General features: G+C 39.5%; 1 protein-coding gene across 3 annotated transcripts in view; it reads right to left on the bottom strand.

Moving 5' to 3' along the window:
• ABLIM2 (actin binding LIM protein family member 2) overlaps positions 1–19445 on the bottom strand; it is a 77885-nt gene that overhangs the window by 23774 nt on the left and 34666 nt on the right. The window contains exons 9-14 of one of the 3 annotated variants that reach the window (XM_042468851.1): positions 19356–19439; positions 15607–15753; positions 12424–12544; positions 10146–10244; positions 2776–2877; positions 1190–1243 (exon numbers count right to left, since the gene is read on the bottom strand). In XM_042468851.1, coding sequence (XP_042324785.1) covers positions 1190–1243; positions 2776–2877; positions 10146–10244; positions 12424–12544; positions 15607–15753; positions 19356–19439 — 607 coding nt within the window. The remainder of the gene's footprint in view (positions 1–1189; positions 1244–2775; positions 2878–10145; positions 10245–12423; positions 12545–15606; positions 15754–19355; positions 19440–19445) is intronic. The other 2 variants (XM_042468852.1, XM_042468853.1) reach the window with 2 other exon arrangements.

The following is a 19445-nucleotide window of genomic DNA, read 5'->3' on the forward strand; positions in this document are numbered from 1 at the left end:
GTCAGTGTCTGTCGGATGATGACCACAGGGTTGCGCTGATGGACCTAGAGATTCCTAGAGAGGTGTCCTCTCAGATAAAAACATGGTATTTTTGTTATTTGTGGTTTTTCCAAATTAAGGGGGGGTCTTGTGCCCCTAACCCTAGTGAATATGGAGGGACAAGTGTCTATACAAAGTAAGGGCTAGAAGAAAAGTGTATGCTATAATACTTGAGGGAACAATTCTACAATTGATCCTTAGAGTTTCACTTTTGCCTAGTCCACCATTTGCTGTCTGTATTTCAGGTATCAGTTCTCCTTGCACTTGTGGTTACAGCAAGGCCTTACTTGTGCTTCCAGCTCAAGTCACACCCTTCAGCAATCTGACAAAGATATGAACACAGGATAAAACAGGCTTCTTCCTTGCCCTCCATTCATTTATTTCAGTGTCAGAAATTAGGCTATACAACTCCATTAATTTCTCTAAACATTAAAGAAAGTACTATTGAAGATGTCAGCCACAGATGCTGGCGAAACGTCAGGAATAAACGCTTCTAGAACATGGACACATAGCCCAAAAAGCTCACAAAAACTATGGGTGCCGGCCATGAAAGCCTTTGACCTCACATTACTATTGAAAGCATCAGGCCTGAAAGTACACCTTTCACTTTGTTTTTATCTTTCTGTGTTTTCCCCCAATACTTTTAATCCTTCATTTTGTCAACAGCAACCCTAAACCCACATTATTTATTGCATTTTCATGCCCATTAAAACATTAGGAAGAGTTCCCCAGGCAAAGGTTATAATTGCATTCAGTAACAGGGAATATATGTGTTAACTTATAACCTGCAGCAAACAAGACTTTAGAGTACACAACCAATTTGTTGTCTATAGAAAAAGAAGAGAGGGAAACAACCCTATAATCCAAGCTAGTCATACCAAATATGTACCACTTAAGGATTTTGAAAAGGAAAAAAAAAAAAAAAGAATTTAGGAAGTGAAGGAGGAACAAAGACAGACTTTTGAAGTCATGTACTAATTTCTTTCAAGAACAAACAAAACTTCTGTCTGTCCAGACACAATTCCATACAATTAGAATTGTACTATAACCAAATGTGAACAAAATGTCAGCACACATTCAGAGTTATCATGCATAAGGAGCGGAAAGGGCCTGGCTAGAGCACACTACAGCAGAGAAAAGCAGACTGTACCATGCTGTCTGTAGATAGGGGGTTTCCTATAGATGTTATCTTTAACTCCAGTGTCTAAGAAGAAGAAGAAGAGAAAGCCAAACAGTAAGCAAACATGAGAAAAATTATTATTAGTTTGAACACCCTCAAAGCCCACCACTCACTTCTGTATCTTAAGTCACTGACTCCACATCCCTGTGTTCTGCTTAGTTAAACAGAAGCAGCTTCCATTTATGGGGAAACTGAAGGACCTTTCCTTGCTTATAACTCTCCTTCTGTGAACAAAAGTTCACACTGCAAAGCAAAATACTTGGTTCTAGGCCAATGTCAGTATCAACTTTACTAGAAGGCTGAACAGACCAGCAATTTAAGCCTGCTTCCTGGCGGCGTGGCAACTGTACACTGCATGCCCTGACTCTGTCCCCAATCCGGCATCATGCCACCCACCCGACCAGACAGTAGGCAGCATTTAGGCATTCTTGAGGCACAGCGACCAGATGCTGCATGCCATAAAAAAGCTGAGGCAGTGGCGAAAAGCGTGCCTCTTTTCCAGCCCAAAAAGGAGTGGCATGTTACTGCTCCTTTTTGGGCTGGAAAAATGCCAGATTGGGGCCACAGTGCACAGTTGCCATGGTCCTGATCTGGCACTCAAAGGGGTGGCATAGAGCTGCCCCTTTATGGCCATCTGTTTCAGCCCTGTCTTTTTTCAGTAAACACAAAGTAGTTTACCAGAGATTCAATTCAACTATATTTTCTTCTCTGATAAAATGCAATTTAAACAACTGGGTGTAGAGCTGATGGCATTTTCAGTCATTTCTAATGGGTCAAACTAGACCTTACTTAGAGGCTCTCTGATTATATCTTTCTTCACGTTCTTTCTCACAAAATGTTACATTAGTATAAATCTTAGGGTCAAAAATGATGAGGGAGTGCTGTGATTACAACTGCCAACATTCAGAAGGTATTGCAGCATGATTTGGATGAGACCCCTTGGGTCAGATGAAGAGGGAAAAGATCAGACTGGTCATGCTAGCTGAGAATTGATATGTAGTCCAAAAAAGTCACTTTTTCAAGTGCTGTTAATCCTTTCCTCATGCCATGTCCCCAGATTCACCCTCTCCCTGGAAGCTATTAGATGTGGCAGGGAGAAAATGGGCTGAGACATATGAATGCCTTCTTTTCCTTAATCCTCAGCTGCCAACACATGTGTTATTCAAATTGAGGAAAATGCATGATTGGAAAAGTTCCTCTGCCCCAGCTTCAATACTATAGCGTTGGGTCTCATCTGATTGTAAATAAAAAGAATATGCTGTGAAAACTTGTCACAGATCTCCCACATCATTTGTCTCTTTAAAAAATGATGATGTAAGATTAGTTCTTGATAAAAGAAGTTAAGATCTGTATATCTGAAACCAAATATAAATAGATAGGTAGATAGATAGACAGACATACAAATAACCAAGTTTCTTATTATTAATACTGTTAACATTATTTTTATATATTATATAATTTTTTGTAAATATTATATATATTAATTACATGGATACATCTGTAAAATAACCCAGATAGCAGCAAATAAGGATAAAAGCTAAGCAATGGATGCCTACCTGGAACATGAAAATGTCTAGGTGCTTGCTGATAGAGAGATGGTGAAGACTTGCTGTCTGAGTACATGGATAAGCTTGGAGTGCTCCGACCACTTTCACTGCCTCCAAGGAGAAGAGCAAAAAAAGGGGGGAAAGGCACATAAAAGAAAAAATGGAAAGCGAAGTAGAGAAACTCAAGCATAAAAAGGGTTTTTCCCCCCAAAAAACTTGTTAATCCAACAGGTTTTTGTGGAACTAGTTATGAAACCCCATGTTATTTTTCAGCATTCTGGCCTCTTGATTGTACAATACCGCTGAGATCCTAACCCTGTACAGAAGTAAGTTTTCTTCCTTTCACCTACATTATATAGTATGTATTGTATCACAAAAAGTTTGTTCTCATAGCATTTATCTGAGCTACGTCCTCTCCTAAAACACATTCATCTGGAATATCATATACAGTGCAGAGGATTCTCAGCCAATCAGTTCATATGGACATATAAAGCTGCCTGATCGTATTTGTCAGCCTAGCCCAGTGTAGGCAACAGCTGGCCAGGGCCAGTCCAAAATGTGAACTGTGTGATCCCCTCCAAATATTGCTGAAATGCAGCTTTCAGCAGCCCTAGTCAGCACAGCCTAAACTGAATAAGTTGAAATTCAACAACAATTGAAGGGCTGTGCAAGGGCCTGGAAGCACAATGGAATTGTACAGGTGTGTCTTGACTGGCTGTCTCAGTTGATCCAATTGGACCATACGGCCAAGGTCCATCTGATGTTAAATGTATGACTGCATTTAAAATGTCAAGTTTGTCTTGGTTAAATAGTAGCCGGGAGGATTAGAAGGCTAGGAGGGGGTTAAGCAGCTTTTGGGCTAAGCAGCTTTAAGGAGGTGAGTTTTCAATGGATTGTGGCAGTTGTTTTTAGAACTTCCCCATATGCCTTGATTTCACCCTCTCTCTCACACACAGACACAGGAAGAGCTGTTATTAAGAAGAAGAAAAAATCTAGATAAATTAATTGCAATCAAGCATTCAATGTTCTGTCCACTGTGGCCTGGAAAGAGCTGGTAAAAGAATGTGGTGATCTTGACTCAGTTGAAGCTTTTCTGAGCAGGTTGTAATTAAACAGAAGCCCTGGAGAATCAGCCCCACCATTCCAAGATCTACATACACACATTTACACATGCATGCATGCGTACACACATGCATAGTGGGTTTTGCTATTTCCACTTGGGGATTGCAGGCAAAGCTGACTCAGCAACATGGCTGAAAGTCACCCTTCCAACATGTTTGTCCAGGCCAAATTACAGGTGCAAAAAGGTGTGCACATGCACCTCATATGGATGCAGCTGGCTTTGCCTGCCCTTCACTCACTCTCATTGGGCAGGGGAAACAGCAGGTGAAGTCCTCTCAGCCCAGACGCCTTACCTTCCCCAGTTGGGGAAAGAGGGAAGCAGATTGAGCTGTGGCTTCAAGCAGGGCTCTTCAGGGATGTGGCTCACTCAGGAGCCCTTGGAGAGAGGCAACGGACTTCTCTGAAGTTCTCACAAATTCAGTGATAAACCCTGTAGATTGGAAGTGCCCAATCTCTTCTGTAGGCTCATTGAAATGAGGTACACAGAATAGATAAGCAGCACAGAATCAGTAGCTGTTCCTACATAGGCCCTCATTAATTGTGGCCCTTTATTGTGAAGAAGGAAAAAAACTAGTAGACAGAGATTTTGCCTTGATTTAAAAAAAAAAAAACCTTGTGGAAGGCTGCTCCTGGCATGCATTGGAGCTCTTCATTTAACAAGATCATTTGATTAATAAAAACATAAGTGTCTGAGCTTTTTAGCTCCTTTTCTTTTCTGTTTCCTAGGGTTCTTCCATACTAAATGTTGAGTGTGGAATCATCACGCTTCATTCACTCACTTTTTATAGGGCACCCATAGTCTTTGGGGTACAGTCCCCAAAATGAATTTTGAGTACCCCAGGGTACCCCATGCCACACAAACAATGAATTTTAGCCATGGCTAAGGGCCCTTTCACACTACAGAATTATAATACTATATTCCACTCTAAGTGTCATGGTCACATCCTATGGAAGTCTGAGTTTTGAAGTTTAGAGTAGGGTGTTTAGAATCCTCTTGCCAAAGAACTTTACTGACTCACCAAACTACAAACTCCAGGATTCCATAGGTTGTCATCATGGCACTTAAAGTAGAACCATAGCACTTTTGATGAATCAGACTTTGAGGAATGGACATGGACTATTGAATGGACAGGGAACAAAAAAGGAAGGGACCAGTCTGATTAAAACAATTTAGAAATTATTGAAAATACACTCACAATATCTTTACTCCAGCACAAATGCTGAGAGCTGAAGCACAAGGTTGCAAAACATTAGTGACACATTAGCTGAAACTGCAGTAGAGAAAGCATGCACAAGGCAAGACTAAGAGACTTTTTAGAATAGAATTCAGATAGATTAAACAGTCACTGAATTAAGAATGTAAAGCCCTGAGAACAGTACAAAAATTATACAGTTACCAATATTAAACCTGAATTTCTTGCATGAGCTCTTTATCCCCTTTACTCCTAATCTCTGGGCCTTATCCATCTTATTCAACATTTATTTATCATATTTTATGAGTGGTGTAACATTTTATAAGGTTTTCAATGCTCCAGAGGATCATTTCACATAGGTTTTCCACCTGCTCTTAAATATTTACTTAGCTAATAATAATAATAATAATAATAATAATAATAATAATATTTATATTTATATTTCCTGCCTCTCCCAAGGATCGAAGCAGGATTACATCATTAAAATAATACAATACAAATACAAAGAGACAATCTATAAAATACTAATACTGAATTACAGCATTCCTATTATTTATTTAAAATATTCAATAATTAGGTGATCATACAATCAGGGATGGAGTATTTACCATCTGTGGTTGCCTTGCATTCATTCTTGTTCAATATTCTTAATGAAGAGTTTTAAAATAAATTTTATTATTAGTTTTTCATTATGACATCTATTTATTAATAGTGTTTGCATTTTTTTTAAAAAAACATATTGTCGACATTTTGTTATTGTTTTATTCCTGGTTTTACCAAGAATTCTTTTCTATTTTAACATGGTTGGGATTTGAAAGGCGTCTAGATTATGTGCTATTAAATCTACTTTAACTCCTTTTTATGGAATAGAATTAAGTCTAAATAGTCCTGAATGTAATCAAGTGATAACATGCCAAGAACTGCTTGTTTATAAAACTGTAATCTTCTCACTAAATCAGAGATTGCTGCAACCATCATTTTTAACAGGAAAAAGCCAGCTCACAAAAAGTTTCATGACATCACATTTAGCCTATTTCAGGCTAGACTTCCTTGGGAATATTTTCAGGTAAATAAGGCCTTGTTGATGTTATTGCCTTATTTTGACTCTCTGTCAAATTTTATACAAGTGTTGGATTATCAAGTCATGGGTTTATAATGCCATAGCCAAGATATGTAGAATGTGCTGCAGCTTATGCACAAATGTACTGTGTCTTGACCTAACAGGTGGCCATGGTGGGAATCAGTTCTTAATTGTACTCTTTATGGCATTATAACGCAAATGAGCAAGCAAAAAAGAAATTCAATTGGTGGAAGGGAAGAGCTAGTAAAATAATACAGGGTGTTAGTAAGCAACCAGAAGCTCAAAAGAGACTCCACTACTGTACAACTAATGCTAATTTGGAAGAATCACTTTAGCATGAATACAATGAGAGAACAATGGGTATGATGAGGGATGTAAAGGTGTGTCAAGTCTGATCTGGCTATGATTCTTGTTTTTTCACCAACAAGCTCATGTTCCCTCAGGTCTGTGCATTTTCCGTGCACAGCGCAGATGAATTAATATTTTATGTGTTTTTTCTCTGCATCCAATTTTGGATGTTTGGCATCCTCTTACCAAAACATATTTTGTACGAATTTTAGAAAATTATGCTGTATTTTTGTACCTTTTTCAAATGTATGCACATAGTCACAAACTACTTTTTTTCCAAATGTATGCACAAACTAGGGTTTTTTTGGTTCTGCTAGGTGCCATGTATGAATTTCTGACCACAAATGGTGTCTGTATCCACACTGACTTCTGGGATATACAGACCTAGTGAACCCATTAAAAAAAGCAACCCTTCCTCACCAGTGGCATCATGAGGGGTGGGGAGGGGTGCACCAGCTGACACTATCAGAGAGAGTGACACCAAAATGACTGTGTATAAAAATGAAATTTTTAGGTTTTCCCTGCATTTTGCAACCAATAACAAAACAAGATAAAAACAATCTGGAGCAATTGACTAGAAGGGCAATGTATGGCAAGTCACATGTCCAGAGGCCTTCTGCTCCTCCCTCCCATTCAGCCGCCATCAAGGCTCTTCCCCTTTTTTGGATAGAAAAAGAAAAATGCCCAGTGTGATACAGTGCTCTTCTGTTCAAACCCAACATTTTGCCAATTTGTTTCCCAAGAAAGGGTGGATAATGGATCACAGCTTAATGAAGGGCTGGATTAACCTTGGCTCCTTTTCCCCATTCTCTACTGAACAGCTGGTTTCAGCTTGTTTTAAAAGACACTGATACAATTATGACCTTTCTGTGTGTACTGCTGCCTTAGTAGAGGTGAACAAGAAAATTGGCTGAAATGTAGGTAACTGATTTTTAAAACTGATGCATCTCATTCAGCTCCCATATCTGAATTACCTATTAAACAGAATTAACAAGTCACCTTTCACCTTTGGACCTGCCTACTCCTAGAATACTTACTTCCCTGTAAGTGAGGCAGCAATGTAGGAAAATTGACCTTTTGTGAATTTCATCTGTACTCTGCAGATATTTTCCCCAATTCAATAAACAGATGAAAAAGAAGCTTCCTAATTTTGTGCCTTTCTATTGTTTTTAAATCACTGCATATGGACTAGGATTTATATGGTAGCTCTAGCCACCATATGGTTATGGTCAATGACAGGTTTCCACATTGGTGCCTCTACATTAAATAAAGCTGGATGTTGTAGCCCCCCCCCCTTTTGATCTTCCTTTTGATGCCATCACTTTTTTATGGCAGTTAGTGGGATTTTCCCATGAATGAAAAGCAGAGCTAAGATTACTCTTTATTCGGGGGATATTGCCACGATTATGGCGATATCGCGTGATGCCATCTGATAATCTTCAAGCAATTGTGCAATAGTGACAGGAGCCTCCTGCTATGCTCCTATCACTTTTCTCCATGTGAAAGAGTCTGTAGTTTTGTAAATTTGACATTTTTCTTTGTGCCTTTACATTTTACCCATACAGACAATGTAAGTCATGAACATTGTGGTTTTCTAAAGACCTCTGCAATTTCTCAAGTAGCTTTTGGCGGACCACTTTGAGAATCACACAAACATCGAGGAAAGGGGGCTCATTTAGAAAACCTTATGGCATGCAGGACCAATCTCCTTAACAAACATGCTTAGATGGCAATAGCAACTTCTTCTCCTTTGTGAGTGCTGTATTTTTCTTGGAAATCTAGTTAGAACTGGTTGAGAGAAGTTAGTTTGCTTTGTTCCCTGCACCTATAACATTCTTCCAGAACCCCCAGCCAACAGTCCCCCACAGGAACTGGCAGAATCAGGAATCATGGAGGAGTCTGGGCTTCCAAAAAGGACATCTGAAGCCTAGCCTTCAAAGATTAGGAGCCTCCAGAAACACCAGCATAACAAAAGGCAAGAAAGAACTGTAATGCTAAACTTGCTTAGCTACAGCAGAGGACTTTATAGATGTGAATGATACCTCATTTTGAAGGCTACTGCTGACAGATTTGGTGAGACACTAGCAACTCCTGTTTAGAAGCATCAATCTAGGGTGCAGAAACTACAGTAATGCCATCCATGTCTTCCACATTCTCCAAATTCTTGGATGCCTGTCATATTTTACTTTGGTGGAGTCTGACTGTTACCAGCCTTTGGGTTTGGATCTCCTGCACTTGATTTTCCTGACTATTTGGCAGGACTTGGTTTGTTCTGACTATGGACTTAAATCTTCATTTTGTACTCACATGAAAGAATGAACAATTTTTGCATTTTTTAAATCTGCAGTCCTCGGTAGCTACTAATATTTCAGAATGCCACATGGTTTTTCATTTTATGTGCAGGAAACAGTGATGTGGGTTTGGAGTTTGTTTGTTTTTTTACACATAATACACTGATTCTTATGTAAAAAAAATTGGTTTTCTAAACAAAATTCACATTTTTATGTATATAAGTTCTGGACACAAATGAACTATCCAAAATGTATCCTGAACTGCAAAGAATCCCATGGCTGTTTTTCTGTTTTCTCTGTAAGGATTCCTGAGAGCTGGAGCACTTTTTTTCACTGAGGATATAAAAACAGCAAATCAAAATTCTAAAAAAATGGAATCCACTATCACTCTTTATGATACTGTGGTGTAGTACAGTGCACCAGTGTCACATGCTGCACTATACATGGCTTCCAGCATTAGCGGAAGCCATGCGGAGAGAAAAACAATGGCACCCGCCCTCACACCCCATTGTTCCTAATGGGACGCAAGTGTACGTGGATTTCCCCTTACATGGGGGCTCCAGAATGGATCCCCTACGTAAGGCAAGGGCCCAGCGTAGTTTGAGTGTTGGACTAGGGCACTGGGAGACCAGAGTTCAAATCCCCCCTTGGCCATGGAAACCACTGGATGATCTTAGGCAAATCACACTCTCTCAAGCTCAGAGGAATCAAGAGCAAATCCCTTCTGAAAAAAATGTTGCCAAGAAAACCCTGTGATAGGTTTGCTTTAGGGTCACCATAAGTCAGAAGTGACTTGAAGGCACACTACAACAATAACTCACTCTTTATTATATCGCAGGCTTTATACCCTGCTTCCCAAAATATAACCGTGTGTTTGAAATACAGTGCGCCCGTGTCATACGCAGGCACGCTTTACGCGGCTTTCAGCATATGCTGGAAGCCGTGCTTGGAGAAGGGGCGGTGTGTCCCATAGGGAGTGCGTGCCAGTTCTGCATGTGCGCTGCCACGCCACCGCACCACCATGTGCACAAGCCCGATTTATTTAAATGGGGCTTGAGCATAGGCAGAATTCGCTTTACATGGGGAAGTCCGGAATGGATCCCTCACATAAAGAAAGGGCAGACTGTAATACTGTGCCATTTTAAAACTTTAAACTGTTTAGCTTTCAGTATATAATTTAAAACCCATTGAAGCAAAACTCTGTAATGTATATCAAGAAATCACGCACAAAAATTAGAGGGGGAAAATTATTAATTAGAGAGGGACATGCACACACAACATCCAAAAATCACACTTGGAGATGTCTACAGTTACCACATCACAAATGGCATTCCTGGACCTTACCTTTGAAGAAAGGGATGTAATGATGTCTGAATGTAGATGTAAGGCTTGTGTGTTGGGGCAGGGAGATGCAGCTACTGGTACCAAGAGTCTGAGTACCAGCTAGGGGGCAACAGAAAATTAAGTGAAAATAAACGCCTCCTCAGTTACTCACTAAAAGCTACAAAATACTCACAGCAAAGAAATTTCTTCTTCTAAGAAAATTGTTCTGCTCATAATTCCAAGGTTTGTTTGCACTAGTTTGCACAGAAACAAGATGAGGAACAGCAGCTTTTACTTTGCAGCCTATAGCCAGAAAAGCCCTGCTCCTCACAACAGTGGAGGAAGCAGCTCCACTTGGAATGGAGTCCAATTCATTTCAAGCTGAACCTGAGACAAGAGGGAATCCTGGTCTCTCTAAGCACGAGCTGATTATCCCTGAGGCCAAGCAAGCAGAGGAAAAACAGCAAAGATAATGATAATTTGCTTTATTTTACCACTTGGTTAAGCTTAGTTCAGTTCCTTCCCACCTTTCTTGCTGCAAGTAAATTTTCACTCAGACATTTGTGTGGGGTCTGGGTGTTTTTACATTGCCTCAGCCTTGAGTACTGTGTTACAGGTCTGCACAATCTGTATTCGTCCAGGCCAAATTCAGCCACCAGCCAAATATTTTATTCTGCCATGAAATGAAAAGCCACTGTGTTACTAGTTTCTTTCACTACTTCAATCTTTTTTTAATATGTGCAGAAGGCCAGGATAGAAAGATAGGCAAAATGGTCTGGGTAATGGTGAAGATAATGTGCAAAACACACCTTAAATTGCACCAAAATCAAAATGGGTGCAGCCTTTTTGAAGATGACATGTATGCATCTAAATACCCTCTATCTAAAATCTGTTTATAATAATTTTGCAAGCTGGACAATGGCGGGGGGATGCAGACCACACCAGGTGACACCCAAAAGAGGGGTGACACTCGATTGTCCCCCTTCTCCTTTCAAGACAGAAGGTGCAAGCACATATCCCTGCTGGCCACTCTTGGCCGAGGCTTCCTCCCAGGGAAAAAGCTGGGGACCAGAGAAGCATGTCCTTTTGGCTGCCGCTGCCGTTGCCACTCTCCCAGTAGCCCCTCTTCCCTACACCAGGTTTTTAAAAATGCAATTGCCACAGAGGAGCATAAATGCATTTTTTTTGCCTCTCAGGTAAAGAAGAGTTTAAGACTCAAAGAAACGAGATTCCACCTAAATAGCACAAAGAACCTCCTGGAGATAAAAGTTGTTTGAGAGTGAAATAAACTGCCTCGGAATATGGTGGACTCTCCTTAAGTAAAGGTCTTAAAACAGATGTTGGAGGGTCATCTCCTAGGAGTGTTTTAGCTATGTATTCTTGTATGGTAGAGCATCAGACAGCCCTCAATATCACTTCCAATTCTATAATTCTATTATATATACCTTACTGATTCATTCTCAAAACAAAAAATCAAAATACATTTTATTTCCTAAAGAAGTTTTTTCCTCAATAACTCAGTAACCAGCTAAAAATAATGCACACTTGAAGACTTATTCCTGCAGACCCTATCCTGTTCTCAGAGGATGAACATTTACATAAAACTCAGGATTTCTCATAGGCAGGGAGAGGGGAAAATGTAACATGCTTGGGTCTCATATAAACATAGATCTATTTATAAGGGACTTTTCCCTTCAATAGATCTACATGTAGAATTCCAAAGGAGCATACTATGTGTGCGCGTGTACACAGGCACACATACATACACACAGTACATAAATAAAAGGCAAAAGAAAAATATTCATGCAGAAATATTTCAAATATTTCTGCTTTTCCTTTAAAAAGTAAGTAACCCATGTGACTAACAAAATGTTTTAAAAACCACAACAATAAAAACACATGAAATAGGTCAATGCATCCAGGTGCATTCAACTATATTAACTTTCTGGACAAAGAGCATGAAAATGTAGGCTGTTTATTGGCAATAGCTGATGCCAAGAAGAAGGGTTGCTTAATTCCCCTCCCTGCCCCCAGGAATCTCACTTCTTATGTGGGTCTTACATATGAAGGATATCAGTTTTACTAAAACAGTATCAGGTAACACACCCCATAAATTTCATTGTATGTTCTGAATTCCTTCCTATTTCACATCCTATATGAAATGTGTAATAAATTCTAGAATGACCCTATAACTAATTATTTCTTTCATGTAGAAATCTAAAAAAAGAATGCTTTCTGTTTTACATGACCAAGGTGAAAACCAAAACCAAAAGAATAAATGAGCTTCCTTGTCAATTACCTGGTCGGCTGTAATTCTGTGGAGAATGGCAAGATGGGGTGTTGCGACCATAGCCAAGTGAGCTAGTGGAACTAGGGCTTGACATCCTATGCTGCTTGGAAGGCCGGTCATCATGGTCACCCTAGGAATAACAGAAGAGAAATAAGAATGTTTACTTACAAGTCATCTCTAATCAGTCACATTTGCATTTATTTTATTGTGATAACCCCATATTTTAGTTGTAGTAATGATTTATTTTACTCAATTCTAAAGACAAAAGATGAATTCAACCAGAAATATTTCAACTTTATTATGTTCATACTATTAAGTACCCCAGTCAGTGTCATCACTAGGGGTGTGTGGAGGTACAGATGGCACTGGGTGACATCCCAGAAGATGGGTGACATCTGGTTGAGTGTAGGAAGGAAGAGGGCCCAGCAACACTGCACCTCCCTGCCCAGTGCCATTCATGAGAAAAATTGTGCCAGGCTAGGAGAAATAGGGCCCAGTGTACCCCCACCTCCTTGCCCAGAAACATTTTACTTGCAAGTAAAGCGGTGCTGGACTGGGAAGAAGAACCCCTCCAAAACCCTGTCCCCACACCAGGTGACTCCTCAGACTGGAATACCACTGACTCTAGTAGCTAGGAAGAACAGTTTTACATCTCAAAGTGTTCTTGAATAGTACTGATGGAAAACTTCTGTTATTAAAATGAAGGCTGCAGTCCTCTACATACTTATGTGGGAGTTATTGAATACTTTTAAATCATTTCCAGTTTATGACACACCTATCACAGGGTTTTCTTGGTAAGATTTTTTTCAGAGGGGGGCCTTCCTGTGAGGCTGAGAAAGTATGATTTGTCCAAGGTCACCCAGTGCATGTCCATGGTTAAATGGGGATTCAAACCCTATTTTCTAGAGTCCTAGTCCAATGCTCAAACCACCTCACCACCCTAGTTTTCCTGGGCATTAGCCCCATTAGATTAAGTACTTAAGGGCGTTCAGGACTAAAGGGAAATTTGGACTGCATCCATACTGCAGATATAATCCCATCTGACACTACTTTAACTGTCATGGCTCAAGAAATATAGTTTGTTATGGCACTAGAGCTAAACAGATTATTTCTGCAATAGATGTTCAGCCTTGGTATGCATACTAAAAATATGGATTATTTGTTTACTAACTAATTTTAGTTGCTCTGTATCTTTCTGTGGCCTGCAGGGCTGTTTGACAGTGGAACAAACTCCCCCAGAGTGCAGTGGAGTCTCCTTCCTTGGAGGTCTTTAAGCAGATGCTAGATGGCCATCTGTTGGGGATGCTTTGATTTGGATTTCCTGCATGGCAGGAGGTTGGACTGGATGGCCCTAGTGGTCTCTTCCAACTCTATGATTCTATGATTCAAGTCAATGGATGGCAGACTTCACTACTACTACATAACAATTATTCAAGCTATGATGTAGCGAGAACAGGTTAAGTTACAAGATAAAAACACAGAGTGAAAGGCTGTATCCAGAACAGCTGTGATTCCACAGCAGAAATTTGCAGAACAGAAATTTTTTTGGGGGGGGGGGGGAAGGGAAGTAAAAAAAGGTCAGTTTAGACCTATTCAATTCCTTAATGGAAGATGTATGTGCAATATCTTAAGCTCACAGAGGAAAAGTGAAATATAATTTTAATTAATATATAATGTAAATTTTAGAATTAGTAAACATCCTTGTTCTATGTGTAACATTGTCCCTGTGACTTCATATTGGAATCGTCAGTCCCTGTACCTCTTAATATAAGCATCATTGTTTAAGAGTAGTATTTTAGACTACAGTGGTGCCTCGGGTTACGAAATTAATTCGTTCCGCCATTCCTTTCGCAACCCGAAAATTTCGTAACCCGAAACACTTTTCCGTTAGCACTGGAAAGCCTATAGCTGCACTTTGCAGCATTTGAATTTCGCGCCGAAATGAATTTCGTAACCCGAAAAATATTTCGTAACCCGAAACAGTTTTTGCCAATCCAACTTTTTCGTATCCCGGAAATTTCGTAACCCGATCATTTCGTATCCCGAGGCACCACTGTACTTTAGTATTTTCTGCTATAAATTTATATAATATGTTTTCATTCTATTTAAATTCTATTTAAATTATTCTTTTTTTAATCTAGAACTGTCCAAAATTAAACTGTTTGTATCTTTTTTGAATTGTATGCTGCCTTGAGATTTCATAATAAAGGGTAGGATAGAGATATTCTAATTAATAATGATTAATCAGAGAACCTTCAACTTTTCATTAAAAGTTACAATGAAAGGGAGTAAAATAAATACTTGTAGAAACAAGCTATTTTTCAACATGTGTTCCACAATGCACATCAGTGACAAAGGGGTGAAAAAGACTGGAATCCAGAAGCCCTCCTGGACAAGTCACCCCAGGGCTGTGGCGAACACACATCACAGTCCTGAGGGTGCCTCCTGCCATGGTCCCAGATGGACCATGGCAAGGAGCAGATCTTTTCGGCTCCTTTCAAAGCTGGTTTTGCATTGCCTTAGGCAGCCCTGGTGCAGCTTCCAGGTGCTCCAGGAGCATGTGTCGTGTAAAAGCTAAGTTTCCAAAGTGGCCAAAAGTCACCCCATATACCCGCCTGTTTTGAGCCATAGGACCCCCCCCCCCATATATGTTGATAACATATAAGCTATGTTGAAAAACGCAGTAAGATTCTATGTAGGGATTCTACAAAAAGAAAAGTATTATGTATCCTATTACATCATCGTACTGTAAAATCAAATGTACAACAAAATATTATGTTCTTTTAGTCTGGTTTTGAATTTTGAAGTTAAATGTAGCAAAAATCCTGTCATGGGTAACCATACAATCTTTAACTGGAAAAACCTGGGGAATCTATTTTATTATATGAGTTATAATTAAAATATGTGAACCTAATAGCTAAGAAATATGGGAAAACACTGCAGAAATAATCCAGTTTGAGAACACTTTAATTGCCATTGCTCCGTGCTATGGAATTGTGGGAACTGTAGTTTAGCATTCTCTGTCAGAGGACTCTGGAGCCACAACAAACTACAGTAGCCAGAATGCCACGGCAGTTAAAGTGGTATCAAACTGGATTATTTCACCATTGTGGATACAGTCCTATTGCTCAAATTGACTGACTGCACACACTCAAATACACACAGGCAGATGTACATATACGGTGTCAGTACCTCCCCATAAATGTGCCTGTCGTCTGTCACGTAGCTGATATACGGAGAATAGGAAATCATATCTGGACGGTCTATGTTATAGATGGCCTTATTCTTAGGAAGAGCAGCCAAATCTCTGTAATCAAGTATTTCATCACCAAGTTTTGCCTAAAAAATAACAGAAAGAATCACTGGGAAATGACATCTTTACAAAGAAAGCATCACAAGCCACTTTTGTTACAAAAGATGTAGAAAAAGGTGGGGACAGACAATAGGGCTCTCCCTCTTTCTTTCTCTCTCCGAATTACAGGCAGCTTGATCTATCTTCCTCTTCCGCTGCTTCAACACAATAAAAGAATTAGGATTCAATTTGCATATCCTTGGATTTATCCCAACCTGATAAATTCCATGCCTCAGGTTTTTTCTTCCTGCTTTCACATCTTGAAGAACTGACAAAAAAAATCCAGTTATTTTGGGGTGCGGCACAAAAGAAAACCAAGTAAGTGATAAGCTTACCACCTGTGGATATTATGAAGCACAGAGGTTTCCACAGCTGAACAGTATGCAGTAAACTCCTTTCTATGGCCGTGAGAGGGTCTCTCCTGTCCTTCACTGAGCGCAGCATTTGCTGATTTTTCTTGGTCAGTTTGTAGATCATTTGGAGGTTGTGTTTCCTCACCAGTTTTCCTATTCTGTCTGTGACTCCTTTGTTGTATGGTAAAAATACCTTCCCTCAAATGCTGCACTCAGTGAAGGGTAGGAGAGAGCCTCTCACAGCCGCAGGAGTTTACCGTATACTGCAGCTATGGAGGGAAGCCACTGAAATCCACAAACACCTATACAACATCAACAGGAAAGAACAAACCCTTAAAGTAAACAACGTTTGGCTACCAGTCCTGAAAAACACCAAAATCAAGACCCAGAGAGATTAACATGCAAATCACTTTCTCTCAACCAAGGGTCACACAGTATATATACCCCACTCTCTTCCATGCCAGCATTCTCTGAAGATGCCAGCCACAGCTGCTAGAGAAATGTCAGGAATAAACTCTTCCAGAACATGGCCATATAGCCCCCAAATTCCACACACACACACACAAAAACCCTATGGATGCCAGCCATGAAAGCCTTTGACTTCACAGTATATTTATAGCTTTGTACAGTATATGTATATAACCTTACCTTGTTAAGCAAATATAAAGAGATATGGAGGCTTTAGAAGCTCAATGTTGCTATTTCACCTCATATATCTTTCAAAAAATTAAGTACCATAACCCATTCTTCTTTAATTTTTCCTAGAGAGTTGTGCCTAAGTAGATGTGTTAATTTATTAATTTCAATGGCATCATATAATTTCAACAGTCAATCTTTTATGCCTGGGATGGGCCTGGACTTCCACTTCAGAATGTTGCAGAATTTTGAGCATAATTTTACTTGTCTGGGAAATTAATGCTATAGTCCTATAGTTGCTGCAGTCTTTTGTGTCTCCTTTTTTGTGGATTAGGATGTATATTGATCATTTTCAGTCTGTTGGCCACCATTTTTTTCCATATTTACATATATTAGTTAACACTAGCTGATTCTGTTTGTGTGGATTTTAGCAGTTCAATTTGAATATCACCTGTTCCTGGTGATTTATTTTTACCAATTTCTCTTATTGCAGCTTCCACCTCACTCTTTAGAATCTGAAGTTCCTCTTTGTGTGGTTCTCTGTTCCATGTGTCATTCAGTTTTTCATCTCTTTTATATTACTCTTCTGTGTATTGCATCCAATATCTTTTTATTTCTTCTTGATCTTGTAGTATGTTCCTTTCCATGTCGCGGAGCATCCCAGCCCTTGGTTTGAACTTCCCTTTGAGTTCCTGGATCTTATGGAAGAGGTCTCTTGTTTCTTTTTGTTGTTGTCTTCTATTTCTCTACATTATAGCAGTTCTCTTTATCATTGTGCACTAGTCATTGTGCTATTGTATTTATGTTTCTGGTTTTGTTCCTATCTCCTTTTTCTTTTACTTCTCTTCTTTCCTCTACTGCTTGAGGCGTTTCATGTTATCCATTGTTTATTCTCTTTCTTTTTGGCCACCAGTAGGGTATTTCTGCATTCTTCCTTATGTCCTTGGTTTCTGCCCATAGTTCTTCTGGTTCCCTGTCAATTATCTTTAATAGCATGAACTTATTTCTTACATTGTCAGTAAATTTTGTTGGGATATTGTTCATATCATATTTTGGTATTATGGCAATTTTTGTTTTCTTATTCAGGTTTAATTTTTGAGATAATTAGTTCATGATTTGTACCACAGTCTACATCTGGTCTAGTTTTGGCGCAATAATTGAGCTTCTGTCTGACTTTTGTATTGACCATCTGGTTGTATGAAGAAGGTGTTTGCAGTGAATAGGTTGTTGGCTTCACAGAATCAGACACTCTCCTGTTTCGTTCTTACACTTAGTGCAAACCTTCCTACTTTTTTTTTATTATTAATATTATTCTTTGTTGCCTACTTCAGCATTCTTATTGCCTATGATTAGCTTGAAGTCTTGGGTTGGTATGTAGTCAATTACTTCCTGGACTCCTTCATAGAATCTCCTAATTTCTTCCTCCGTCTCCATGGTTGACACATATACTTGGGTTATGGCAATATTTATAGGTTTTTCCTAAAGGCTTTTATTGACATGGTTCGGTCTGACTTTGCTTTTTGCCATGCCTCTCTTTAGTATGAAAGCCATCCCGTTTCTTCTTGTCTTTTCATTTCCTGAGCAGAACACTGTGTAATTGTCTGAGTCAAAGTAGCCCATTGCTGTCCATTTTAGCTTGCTCACTCCAGTATTGCTTTGTTTATGTATTTCATTTTTCCATTTCCTTTTTTTAAAACTATTTCTAGACTTTCCAGGCTCAGTCTCACATTCCACATTCCTATATGTGTAGTGCTGCCTTGGACAATGTTTACATTGTTGTCCTCCCACCTTTCTGAGTTTTTCGGTGCCCTTTATCATCTGTCTATTATGATTTCCCACTGTTATTCCTTCCTATCTCTCAGTTTGTGTTCTAGTCCTACTTTTTGTTTTTTTTGGGGGGTGAGGGGGCTGTCTCATTCCAGGGTTTTCTTGGTGAGAGAGTATTGCAAGGAGGTTCACCTTTGCCTCCTTGTGAACAGCGCTCACATACATTAATTATGGTGTCACTGAAGTTTTCTCAACATCAGTTGCACCCACCTCTACTACTGCTACCCAGTAGCTGTTTGTCACTCGGCTTCTTACATCCCATTCCCCTGAAGTCTTCCTCCTTTTATTTACCCCCCTGTCCTTCAGTAACCACCAATCTATCTGTCTTTTTGTCCTTCCCTCATGCCCTTGCTCCTCTTGTGTCCTCTCCTCCTTAGATTCTCACTTATGACTGTGGCCTTCAGGCCTGTTCAATTCTCAAGAAGTGTTATAAGCTTTGGGATCTTGCAAGACATTAAATTATACTTCGAGGGAGAGTTTCACCCAAATCTTGTGCTAAAGTCTCACCCTGGTCCAGACATCATGAGACCTCAGCTAGGCCTGGAAGTTATGGTACCAGCCAGGGGCTCAGCTCTAGGCTCTGTGAAGGCACTAGAGTTAACTTTCTTCATGGTAACTGTAATACACTTTCCAAAATACTAACCATTTGTGGTGATGGTCATACCAATAAAAATCACAATTTTCTTACCTTTTACTTTCAAATTTGATCTTTCCCCTACTCCTCATTGTTCCTATTTTGTTTCTAAGAACAGGTTTTTACCACAAATACTTACATAAATCACACGACTAGGGGAACCTGATGTACTTGAAGCAGGTACTGAAATTATGCTCTCAGATGATGTTCTAGTTTCCTGCAACTGAAA

Source organism: Sceloporus undulatus, chromosome 5, assembly GCF_019175285.1.
Source record: "Sceloporus undulatus isolate JIND9_A2432 ecotype Alabama chromosome 5, SceUnd_v1.1, whole genome shotgun sequence".
Lineage (NCBI taxonomy): Eukaryota > Metazoa > Chordata > Lepidosauria > Squamata > Phrynosomatidae > Sceloporus > Sceloporus undulatus.